Genomic DNA, 12,810 nt, shown 5'->3' on the forward strand with positions numbered 1-12,810 from the left:
GCGGCACCTTATCGACCCTGCAATGTCTTATGTACCAGGATGCTAGCCAAATGCTTGAGACGGATCTGTTACGAACGCATGCTGTCCTGAATTGGTGTCTAGCGGCAGAATCGTGTTAGCCACCACTATCCTAAGATATATTCTGTTCTTTGCTGGAATGAGATGAGTTTTAATCAAGAGGCTCGCACAAATGGAGGCTTCTCTTCAACACAGCAGGTTGGGATGAAGCATTGATCCGGTGTCCAGGGAATTGAAATGACAACCTTGTGTTGTCCCCATGAGAAGGTATTCCGTACCTGTATGTGCTCGACAATACTCACCGCCTCTGGATTGAGCTTAGCCTCCGCGGTTCTAATACAATGAATCTGGGGAAGCAGGCCATCACTAGGACGGAATACGGAGTACGGAGCACTCGGAGTCCTTGGCCAGGGATAAAAAAAAAAGGAAGAGAGAGATCAGCATGGAGACGAATTATGAGTAAAGCCTGCGGAGTCCTCCGTATTGTATTGGCTGCAAGCCGCAGGCCACCAGAGTAAGTCGGGTTATTCATGCCGAGCAGAAGGGCTGAGTCAGGGTAGAAAGTGATGAGGGGTGCACCTGGCTTATCGATTTGGCGCGGGTTGTAAACAAAAGATTGTTGGATTCTCAACTGGCAAAACAAAGCGTTGAAATGCACGGTTCCTTACCCAGTCGTTGTCAGATCCAATCATGGATTATACCATTGTCGTGTAATTGCTGTCCCAGACTTCGCTTGCAGCACCAAAGCTCAATTCAATTGCTGGTGAGGTGACCAGCCAAATGCACAAGTCCACATGTCGAGGACGCAGAAGCCAACCCCGAGGCAAGCGGCACGAGCACGAGGTACCGCAGACGTTGATTGCGCTGTTCATCCATTAATCCCCTCCGCTCTATCCACAAATACCCGAGCGGCCCAGTGGTCGGCGGGTTTCGACCTACTGGTAGGCGTCGATCGCAAGGGGTGCAGCCGCTAAATGGCGCCGAAGGGGCCCGCTACTCCACGGCTGGGTGCCTGTAAGGGGAAGACTGATTAGTTAAGATGGCGCCTAGGATTAGCGGCGTGTTTTCTGCATTAGGGAGGTGTGTCATAGACTCATAGAGTCATAGCTGGGCCCTGGCCCACTTCGCACCCCCTAGAGCCCTGGACTGCTGGGTGCCCCCATTCCACCAGCAATTCCTCATTCCCCGTACCTCCATCATCATGAAGGCCATTCCTCATGCCACCATCGCCCACGCCCTGCTTGGATACAGCACTGGCACTAATAATCACCGACAACTTTTCCTTTTGCCAACCTTGCCCTTGTCGTCATATCCTCTTACCACTTACTGCTCGACTCACACCCAGAATTCTCGTCTCGGGATCCCATTCCAAAATACTCACAGCTGAGCTGACTCTCTCTCCCCTTACGGGTACTTGATTCGTTCCTTCAATGCTACGAGTGCTGCCGGTGTGCTTGCCCTACGTAGTCCTTCACTCGCTCCGACCCTAAACCGCAGTTCACCACCACCAACACCCGTGCGTCCGCCAGTCTCATATTGATTGATTGCTTGCTTCGTCTGAGCAGCAGCCTCACTGTTTTCTTCTGTCCCTTTGTTTCTCCTTCACCCTTGCTCTCTGGGACTCTTGCTTCGCTGTCCCCCCACCGACCGACCTACGAGGATCCACCATCCTCTCCGTCCTACTCCTCCTCGTCTTCTCCCTCTTCTCTCCTCGACCTATACATACCACCTCCGTATATGCCCGATATCCTACCTCGTTGCACGCCCTTCCCCGCATTTTTTAATCCTTGAGCATGCTTCTGGGCCTGATGCTCGTGTGCTCCTAGTTTAACAAGTCAGAGGAATCGGACAAGGGAATAATATGCTTATCCATCTCCCTGCCGACGCACGCCATGTCTATTTCCCCGCCTTCTCCCAGGAGTAGGACTCCCGATACGATGGAGACTCCTGGCACCCTTCCGATATCTAGCTCAGCTGTGATCCCCTCAGGTGCTCTATTGTCAAGTTCGTCTTCCGAAGCCACAGCACGCAAGACAGATAACGCAGCCATGCCTTCCCAGACCAAGCCTCGCAGGTTCCTTCCCCAGCCAATCGAGGAAACAACTCGTACTTCTCACAGGAAAACTGCGGAGTCTGGGAACCGTGCTCCAGATTCAGAAGCTTCCGCTCGAGACACGCAGGACAAGTTGCCCTCGTCGTCTTCACTTACCTCAACTCTATCAAGCAATCAAGACTCTACTACACCAAGACGCTTCAAACCAGAACCTGTCGAGACATCTACACGCACCTCACGGAGGAAATTTGCCCCAGAGCCTATTGAGACAAGCACTAGGAAGAGCAAAGACACGCCCAAGCCACAGGAAGAAGACAAGCCGACCAAACCGCGCTCTCGATTTGCCCCGGAGCCAATTGAGACCACCACCAAGAGCAGTAACGACAAGAAGCCTCTCAAGGACGAAGTCGACACTGAGAAAACCCCTCGCCCCAGACGAAGATTCGCCCCGGAGCCGATTGAAATCACCACTACAACACGGCGACGACGCCGGAAACTAGACACGAGGGATTCGGATGAAGAGACTGACCCGGACCCTCAGTCAGAAATTTCCCCGGCTTCTAGTAGAGAGTCCTCTGGACCCCGCAAGTTCTCTCCGGAATTGCTAGAGACCGCTAAAGGCTCATATCGACGTGTCCACAATCCGTCTCCAGTCCTACAAAGCCCTCCGTCTTCTCAACCGGATCCTGCTTCGGGAAAGGAAGCGGAGGAGGAGGACGTGGATGAAGTGACTGACCTGGAACAATCCAAATTCTCCGCCGCTGCCTTGGCTCGAAAACATCCCGAGATCACTCGGCAGCATTCATTTGTGGTTCCCGACCTGCCTATGATAGAGTCGACTGACGAAGGTGAAAGCTCTGATACTCCATCTCTGAGCGATTCTCCTTCATCTCTGGACATTGAGAACCGAAGGAACACAAATCAACCCGACCCTAAAGAAAGCTATACCGACTATGTCCTTCGCCTGGCTGCAGAGACGGTGACAGAGAAGGAATTGCAAGAGCAGGCCATGGCTGCCTATATCAATGAGAGGCCGTACGAACCAGTCGATCACTTTGCCATATCCCATGACGAAGATGAAGACGGCCCATTGCCAGTCCCAATGTTTCAAGGCGAGAAGGGCGTCGATGTGAAAACATTCCGTCGGTCATCAGCAGCAGAACTTGATCTAGAGATGGCGAATATGCGTAAACATCACGAGCAGCTGGAGCAGGCGAAGCGTGAACTCAAAGCCGACACTGCTGGGCAGAGCCGCTTTAGTGCAGCAGCTTTAGCAACTCGGCATGCCATTGAGGCAAAGACCGTCAAAAAGGCCAAAAAACCACGGCCAGATGAAGACTCGGAACTTGCAAGAATGCGTGCAGCTGCATCACCTCCAATGTTGGGGTCAGATCTGCTTTTCCCTTTCACAATTTCACCCAAGATGACCCGATGCGATCCAGATCAGGCTCCAAGACCACGAAATGCAGATAGTGACGACGAGATGCCGAGTCCACAGTCACCTCAGCTATGGAAAACAGATTCAAAGCCTCAAAATAGTGCAGGGGCTGGTCTATGGATGGGTTTGTGCCAGGCATCGCAATCTCGACCTGCACCCCAGGAAAACGGCTTGCGAAGTGGGATTCAGACTCCTGTTCCTCAAACTCCAGCAGGGGATAGAAACAACCCATTCGAGGTGTCTCTTGCTATTAGAGGTAGCCAGACACCTGGTCGAGGGAATCAAACACCCGGGCGTAAGAGGCCGTACACGGGGTTGGCATTCCTCCCATTGACTCCTCCCCGCAGTCAGGATGGAGATGACATCTTCACTAGCACAATCGATCGAAAATTACAGCTGGAGAAACAAATTGAAGATGAATTTCCCACCCGTGTCATTACCCAGATCTACAACTATTTGAGCCTTGGATATCCCAGCCTTGCGCACATGTTCGACGAAGAATTAAGCAAAATTAGCCGCATACCACTAGAAGAGCTCAGACGAGACGACTACAACGTCGACGCGAAGGGCTATGTTGGTGCTCCAGAAGGCGACGGCGCCGACGAACGCGAAGTTATTGGCAAATGTAAGCGCTGGGAAGCCTTGAGACTATATATCAAAGAGTGGGCTCGACAAAGTCCCAATTTTGCTGATGACCGTGCCCGTCCTGTTGGTGCAAATGAAGACTGGGGTGCACGAGCGAGAAAGGGCAGCTGGGGACACTAGCTACCACAATCGACATCTTTCCACTTTGAATTCCTATGGCGTATGGCCTTTATCTGTTATGCCCAATATTAACAGGTGAGGAATACAATAGCCCAGGCGCTATCTTTAATTTCAGAAAGACATTCAGCATTACGATCAGGGTTATTCCTCGGGCTTGTGCTGTTTGGGCCGATAAGATGGTGACCCGACGCCTGGATTTGTCCTTTTTTCTGTAGGAGCCACTTTTACGACGAGTGATGTTGCACGACGGGAATGAAAGCGTGTGTTTGTATAGCGTACATACATCGTTTTTAATGAGATCATGGGACTCAACCATTTCAAAGATATAACTGTTGGAGTATGATTGCTCAATACATTCCTGGAGGCCGAATGCGAAGTTAATTGGTTATATTGCCTTGGCCTCGTGGGCAACCCGCTGACTCAGCAGTATCAACAAGGGTGGCAGGCGGGTGGCACGGGGTACGGGATACGGGTGCCCAGTGAGGTAGTAGCCTTGCCTATTCTTCCTATCAAATCGGCAGTCACAGAAACTACCGAACTAGGGGTTTATCAAAGAAGAATAGTCAAGAAAGACGTTTCAGCTCATGATGTCCCAAACTCTTGATCAAGGTTTCTCTTGTGCAGCGGTGAGCCAAGTTTCGATTTGGACTCAGCTGTCAACTGCGTTCGCTGGTGTCTTGGCCTGGGCGTTAAATGCTGCTCAGCCACCACCACCTTCACCACGACGAACCAACCTCCCCCAACGTCTTGAATATTGATCGATCAAGGAACCAGGTCCAAGAGCAAAGAAAACGAAAATATAAGCCTATGTTTGATACAACTGTCTTCATATAAGCTCACCCGAGCATCCAGCCTTATCTCTGGTAGACACTCAGATCTACGCCTGGCATCAGTCGGCATTTGGTACGGTGTCTAACTGGTCAATCTGCCACTCGTGCAAAGGGGATAGAAAACTCTATCTCTACTTCATTGTTTTGAAGGTAGAGGACTTTATTTGCAGCTCTCTCAACCCTGTTCGTAATCAGACGTGTTGCCAACGTCAGGATAGCCCAGAGCAAGCTCCTTTTATTTGGGGGATCTCCATTTCCTTTGGTGTTCGAATCGTTTGTTGTCCTCCGGGAACAATATCAGTCTCAGTCGTCATCGACTACCGCAAAGTGTCCTACAGCCTCTTCAGAATGAGCACCCACGACAGCAGTTCGGGGCCCTCGAACCCGGTCCATCACATTCTGCCCAGCGGCACCGACACTAGTCCCAAGCCACACCATGGCGGGCACGGCGGGCACAGCGAAAATGGAGGTGGTGGGCTTCTCACTATCCACCACGAAGGCGAGTCCGGACGCTCAGGAATCCACCCCATGTCATTCCTACGCATCCTCTTCCGCAGCTCCTCCAAGGTCTCCATGATGGTGAATGTGTTGTGGCCACTCGTGCCGGTCGCCATTGTCTTACACTACCTACCAGGCCACCACTCGCACACGCTGCAGAAGTGGGTGTTTGCGATGGCGTACTTGGGGATAATCCCGGCCGCGAATCTGCTCGGGTTCGCCGGCCAGGAGCTGGCGCGGAAGATGCCTAAAGTCGCGGGGATTCTGATCGAGACCGCCCTGGGCAGCATCGTCGAGATCGTGCTGTTTGTCATCTTGATCGCCAAGCACCGTGATCCCGAGCCTGGAGACGACGATAACTCGGCCGAGGAAGGGAACCTGATCCCCGTCATCCAGGCCGCGATCCTAGGCTCTATCCTCACGAATCTGCTGCTGTGTCTGGGCCTATGCTTCTTCTTTGGCGGCATTCGTCAGAAGACGCAGACCTTCCACGCTGCGGTCAGCGAAGTCGGTTCGGGTCTTTTGCTCGTCGCAGGCTTCGGCCTCCTGATCCCCAGCGCATTCTACTCTGCCTTGAAAGGTGAAACCCGCGCTTTGGGCAAATTCACCAGCCAGAAACTCCAAGATGATGTCTTGAAAATGAGCCAGGCGACAAGCGTGATCTTGATCATCTCCTTCGCCATCTACATCATCTTCAACGCGCGGTCGCAGCACAGCATCTTCGACGAGATCCTCGAGGCTGATGAGCTGCGTGACGAAGACCACGCGTACGACCTTGCAAAGGAGAAGTTGACCTTCAGCGAGTGTGTGCTTGCCATCGTCGCCAGTCTGTTCTTCGTCACACTGCTCGCCTTCTTCCTCGTCGAGCAGATCGAACTCATCGTCCACTCCGGCGTGCCCGACCAATTCCTCGGCTTGATCCTCCTGCCGCTCGTCGAAAAGGCCGCCGAGCATCTCACGGCGATCGACGAGGCTTGGGACGGTCAGATGAACTTCGCGCTCTATCACTGTCTCGGACCGTCCATCCAGACCGCGCTGTTCAATGGTCCGCTGGTCGTCATCGTCGGCTGGGTGCTCGGCAAGAAAATGGACTTGAACTTTGAAATCTTCATGGTCGCTCTGCTGGTCCTGAGCATCCTCGTCGTCGGCAATTTCTTAAGGGACAAGGAGAGTAATTACCTTGAGGGGGCCTTGTTGGTGGTATGTCAAACCGTGCTAGTATCCCGCGTATTCCCCTCTCCTCGATGTTTTGTTTCTTCCTCTCTTCTTTCCCTCCTGAATGACTGATATCAAGGGCTAACGTGCAACGCATTTGCTTGCCATTGTGCAGATCGTCTACCTCATCATTGCCATCGCCGCGTGGTTCTATCCAGACCCGGACGTCGCAACCTCGAATGACTTTGAGGGCCTCATGCCGATTGCTGGTGCCGCTGCTCAGGCTACGCAGGCTGTCGTGCAGCAGTTCGTCGCCCAGCAGGTGGGCCCGACTGTTGTTGAGCTGTGATGCGGAGATTCCGTTTCCCATTGGAAGGGTAAGAAGCAGTTACAAGCACTAGGAGCATTCATCCTTGCATATGTTCCACAATACCGTGTCTACCTTGGTGGAGGAGGGGAGTAAGATAAGGGGATGATGTGGAGGGATCGGATTTTCCGGACGGGGTGTCTATGCATATGGTAGAAGCAATGTCGGGTTTGCAAGGCCATGTCTGCTTGTGGTAGTGTTGGAGGGGATTTCAAGTTGAGGGTAGTCCTATATTGATAATGAGTTGTCAACACATGCATGCCGAGAAGGGCCTCGCGACCTTCACCATGCACTGCTGAGAAACAGAATCGAGACGGTCACTGTCGTACTGCTTCAATGTTGCTTTTACTATGGGTAATGCTGCTGAGGCAGTTCTTGACCTATCCCAGACAACTCACTGCACCTCTACGGTACATATCACACTGGCCAAAGCACCGACCCTGAATCCGAAAACTTGCCTTGTTGAGCATACTATGTATCAACACGAATCGATGGCTGAGCATCCCATTCATAGAGGGGCGCTCAAAACTCGATGGCTCCCAACGAATGAAGACGACAGAACATCCTCCCTCGTTCTCGGTTGTCCCAAACAAGCGTGGGTCTTCGCATAAGATATTTCCGGGCCTGGGATGAATATGTAAGCAACAAAAACGAACGACCTATAATTACTAATTATGTACTGACTCACAACAGAAGAACAAACAAAGGAATCACCACTTGAATTAGTCTTCCAGCCAATCAATTCCATACTAACATAGGAGCTAGGGTCCCGAGAAAGACGAAGTCGAAAGCTTTCCAACATGGTTAAAGATGCGAGCTCGTGCAAGTAAGTGAGTAAGGTGGCCCTACGGAACACTCGCTTCGGGCCATAGCATAGGCATTAGTAATTACTGCGAGAACCCCTCTGCCTTTGTGGAGAAGATCACATAAATAGCCTGGTGGCCGTTGAGGTGTCCACCACGGAATTAAGGCTGGTGGGATCTGAAGGGAATCCGAAGCCCCAAGCGTGTGCTATGCGGTACGATACGATACGTTGCAGGACGGAGTAGGTACCCAGTACCTAGGTGTACTTCGTTATGTACCGAGCCCCCTTGTGGAAACTGTGCTGCTGCATCAAGCGCATCGCACGAGAAGACATACTCGTACACACATCCTATCCACATCTACCACTTTGGAGTATTCTTGCCACCCTGTTCAGGCATGTTTGTACTTAGTATCTCTTCAATGGGCAGTCGAGACGACAAGACACGAAGATACTGTAAGCAGCGGCGGATTTCAGATACGGAGGCCATGATATACGGAATACGCACCACGCACGCACCAACTGAGAACGGCGAAATACTACTATAAAAGCCGCCACGGCCGCTACGGCTAGGGGAGGCTGGGGGCGAGGGGCCCTTTGCTCGCGCCACTGGTGTATGTACTGTAAGGCTTAGCTTTGACGGCGAGAGCAGGCAGAGATGGATATCGGCGAGGCCTGGTACTCCGTACTCAGTACTCCGGACTCCGTCCGCAGTATGTGGTTAAACGGCATCTGCAAGAGTCAGCAGCTGGCCGTATGTACAAGTGCTTACGCGGTGTGTAGCAAAGAGGCTTGCATCGTATTTTGTACTCCGTTCAGAGTACATGGTTGCCTCTTATTAATAACTCCGGGGTTCGAGGTAGCTTCGGCACTGAAGCTACCATGTACTATAGCCAGCCTGACCACTGCTAAGAGACAGAAATCCAACCGGTTTCGAACGGTATTCAGCTATAGTACGTTGGTACTCCGTACTCGTGGATGCTACTATGTATCTATCCGACTAGACTCGCGCCCTTGGTGTCCGCTCAGGGTTGCCCGCCGAAATCGGTTCCAAGCTGGTCTCGAACGTTTGGCCGGGGTCCTGTCGGACATTTCCCAGCCCTTTCCTGTACGGCACCCTGCGTTCAGGTTAATTAGTTCGCGCTGGGTCCAGGCACCTCGCAAGGCCACTAACCAAGCTGAGGTCAAATGGACGGCCTTACGACATCCTTCTCGGTTCAGTCTTCGTGTGCGGAGTTGCGACATGGGACTCGTGGAGGAAGTGTGCCTTCAAACGGCACAACATTTCTCCCTTGTCAGTCGGTGATGTGGATTTTCGGCATGAAAGCTGGTCAAAGAAGCAAGTCTTGCAGGTGACTGGCGAAAAGAAGTACAGATGCTTCGAACAGTACTATGAATGGGAATACTTTGATGAAAGCTGTAACGAATTGAAATGAATTGCCATTCATACATTGGAACATTCGAGGCGTATATTGGCTTCGCCAGAAGCCCGGGATGTTAAACTCCGCATCCTCTAAACGCCAGGCAAGACCTGAGGCCTCTCCGCCGTGTACCATTTATTTTGAAGTCTTGCACTGTCGCATACATAGTATCATATAATCGTAGAAAACCGTAATCTTTGGGGGAAGGTGTTTCGGAGAAATGTGGGCATTCAAGGGCTCGTTTTGGGCAAACCCCGTTCGCTCGGTGGGCGATATCGTTTCTATTCTTACCTCATCGTCCTCATCTCCTTCTCAGCTACTTGAGCACCTAGCTAGGTATCAGGCTGTTTTATTTGGTCCTCCTCGTCTACTGGCGTAGGAGGAGGCTTGATGTCTTTTCGTTTCGCATTGGAAGCTCTGGTCGAGGTTCTGGAAGGATGGTCGGGCAAGTTCTCGATGAATGCCGATTGGCGATGATCCTCCTCGGGACCTTGATATGGCAGTGTTGGACTATTGCCCGCTATTATTTGGCCACCACTGCTCATACTGCTACCGTTGCGCCGGTGTGTAGGACGGATAGGTGATAAAGGCGAGGTGGCTAGTGCTGCGCTGGTCATGCCCACTTCACTTGCAGCCCTTTGGGTCGAGTCGGAAATTCCCAAGGGTGTGATGACGAAGTTGCTGCTTGCATTGGACTCCTGGCGAGGTGCATTCGGCGGCCGCTTTTTCCCGTAGATATCATCTCCTTCCGGCTGCGGCTTGATGGGTGAAGGTAGCGGATCGAAGTTCGTTCGCTCTGACGTCTGGAAGTAAGTGTCAATACGGCGCTGTCGCGGAGATGTGGTGACAGGTCCATTTGTTGGTAACGCCACCCCGCCGAGATAGACATTATCGTAATTGTCACGCCTGCTCTCGCTGAAAGGAAACCCTTGGAATGAGTCACGTCCCCGAAACGAACCTTCCTCGGCGCCGACGGAAGACATCCCTCCAGCAGTAGATTGCCCAGCGGTAGAGTCAGTTGCGCTCAGGCCATTGTTGTAAACTAGGGGATGATTGGAATGCCTATGTGGTTTGTAATCGGGCTCGCCCCGAGAGGACGCCGAATCCTGTTGGGTCGAGGAATCGGGAAGCTCACCTATCCTCCTGGATTCGCCACTCACTTCGGGAAGGGTTTCTGGGGACAGCGGCGTATTTGTTTGTATCGAATTTCTGGGCATAAAGATGCCGCGACCTCCTAGCTCTGCGATCTCGCCGTCACCTTGAATACGAGAACCGAGTACCGTTTCCTGGTCGCTCGTGTCCATCTCCATTGCCACAGCAGACACAGATTGCTTAGCTTGGTCTCGAAACCAGCCATGCAGGTGGTCTCCGGAGCCCTGGAGGGTCTCTGATGTTGCGGTAGAGGTCTTCGATTGACGGTTTTTCCTCCTTTGCTGCCGGCGTCGCCAAAGCCAAAACCCGAATGCAGCAACTACAAGAGCAACTCCACCTAAAACACCTCCTAGTATTGGACCCAATATGCTTTTGCTGCCAGTTGATATCAAAGTGTAAGGATACCAATTGACGATATCCCGTTGATACTCTTGGGTGAACAGCGCTGCGAGAGAAGCGTTCATATTATCGGCAGCTACACTAGGGTCTCTGGCGGCAGTGACTTGAGGAGGGATCTTATAGTGGGACCATTCCTCTGGAGTGTATTTGTCCTGCCAGATGAGTTTGTTCAAGTTGAGGACTTCCACAGACCTGCCTCGTGCAAAGCGTATATCCTTATAGTTTCCCTGGCCTCCAACAGCAAACATCTGGTCTGGGTAAGGGGTTATGCAGACATGACCCCACCGCGCACCAGCTTGGTTTAATGGCGTAACTTTAGTCCAGTGAAACGAAGGAATTGACAGAATGTAGACATCCATGTTCAGATCCTTGTTCAAGTCGACCCCGTTATATCCTCCCTGAATATAGATCTGGTAAGATTTTGCGTCCGGTTGGTGAGCCACAACAGCGCAGAAATCGGCAAGTTGTGGTGGCAGGTCTCCAGAAGTGTCTTGGTTATACCAAACGTCGTTGTGAATATCATATACCGAAATAGTGTGCATGAACCCAGGGCTTACTGCATTAGCTTCACTATCAAGCGACGCATTGGTAGTATAGCGAATGTCCACTGGATTCGTGACTCCTCCTATGGCAAGCAATAGGCCTTGATCGGACACTGGTACCCACGCGAGACTTGCACTTCCACGACCACCTACGTGATCGGGGAGGGTCTTGTTCTCCCAGACAGCATTGTGGATCGACTTCATATCAACCTTGAGCATGTTGCCAAGTGTAACGGAGATAGCTTCTGCACCGTAAGCCACAAGAAATCCCCCGGATGGAGTTTGCATTCCTGAAAAATAAAACCCTAGATGTTCGCTTGGAATGCTTACACCAGCACCGTGTGTAACATTCTTGCTTGTTGGTGGCGGAGGAAGATAGTGAGTATCAAAGTCGGGAGCCCAGTTGTTCTGGTAGATATTCTCCTTCCCAGAGTCAGGCTCTGGCATGTATAATTGATCGTTAATGAGATCTGCTTTTTCGCCCTCAAGTGTGAGGGAAAGACCACTGAGTTTTGATCAGTTATGGTGTGATATAAGGATTGGAAGATCATTCTTACCCGTACGTATAAAGCTCGTAGTCATCAGCAAACATGTGGCCATCAATAAATGGTGGATTGTTGCTAAACCCACCAGCATTCGGGAGGATTGAAAATATGTCCGAAAAATTTGCGGATAGCTCAAAGGTCTTGGAGAAGTTCAACGTGTACAGGTACCCGCGCTCCTGGTCCGGAGGAGACACCGCAGAGCCTTGAAGCCATGTCTGTCCTGTTGCGTCCCATTGACAATATTGCATTTGGCCTCCGTCGAGGTAAAGAGTGTCCCGAACCACGGCTCCTCGAGGTTGTGTCCACATACATAACCTGGGATTCGCGTCCGCGGCCATAGTAGCAGCATTCCAAAGGCATAGCGTAAGCAGCCATGCCGTCAAAGTCGTGACCATCGTGGTTCACAGACAAAAGGACGCCTAGGGTGGGGAGAAGGCGGTTGCGCCAAAGAAGAAGCAGGCTTTGCGGAAATAATTGAGGAAGAGGTGAAGTTGTGTTCTAGATTGCAACAAGACTTCTAGTAAACCTTAGAAATGCCAGCAGGGCCGAGGTGACACTGTTTGGCTCGCATGATGCAGACGCGACAACTCGGCCAGGCCGGAAGGGACCTCTTCGAGAATGTAGCATTGCGTCCTCTGGCCGAATGAATCAAGACAGGTTAGCCAAAGCGACGGCACTTTTGAGAATGGTAAGCTATCACTGACTAGCCCTTAGAAACACTATGCCTAAGGCCGCGGTTGGAGCGGCTGTGCAACACAGAATGGACAGCTTCTGGCCCCATGCCATGCATAATCGGTGCCCTGGTTGGAGGATATTCTCGGGGTC

General features: G+C 51.8%; 3 protein-coding genes across 3 annotated transcripts; 2 read left to right on the forward strand and 1 right to left on the reverse strand.

Moving 5' to 3' along the window:
- Nucleotides 1–2,066: 2,066 nt before the first annotated feature.
- A1O9_04989 (uncharacterized protein) lies at nucleotides 2,067–4,274 on the forward strand (the record flags this gene model as incomplete). Its single annotated transcript, XM_013407275.1, has 1 exon — nucleotides 2,067–4,274. The coding sequence occupies one exon, from the start codon at nucleotides 2,067–2,069 to the stop codon at nucleotides 4,272–4,274; it is 2,208 nt and encodes a 735-aa protein (XP_013262729.1).
- Nucleotides 4,275–5,452: 1,178 nt separating this feature from the next.
- On the forward strand, nucleotides 5,453–7,106 carry A1O9_04990 (Ca2+:H+ antiporter; the record flags this gene model as incomplete). Its single annotated transcript, XM_013407276.1, has 2 exons — nucleotides 5,453–6,802; nucleotides 6,933–7,106. The coding sequence occupies 2 exons, from the start codon at nucleotides 5,453–5,455 to the stop codon at nucleotides 7,104–7,106; spliced, it is 1,524 nt and encodes a 507-aa protein (XP_013262730.1).
- A 2,573-nt stretch (nucleotides 7,107–9,679) lies between these two features.
- Nucleotides 9,680–12,323, reverse strand: A1O9_04991 (uncharacterized protein; the record flags this gene model as incomplete). Its single annotated transcript, XM_013407277.1, has 2 exons — nucleotides 9,680–11,945; nucleotides 11,998–12,323. 2 exons carry the CDS (start codon nucleotides 12,321–12,323, stop codon nucleotides 9,680–9,682), a joined length of 2,592 nt encoding a protein of 863 aa, XP_013262731.1.
- Nucleotides 12,324–12,810: the final 487 nt, after the last annotated feature.

This window comes from Exophiala aquamarina, assembly GCF_000709125.1.
Source record: "Exophiala aquamarina CBS 119918 chromosome Unknown aczIA-supercont1.3, whole genome shotgun sequence".
Lineage (NCBI taxonomy): Eukaryota > Fungi > Ascomycota > Eurotiomycetes > Chaetothyriales > Herpotrichiellaceae > Exophiala > Exophiala aquamarina.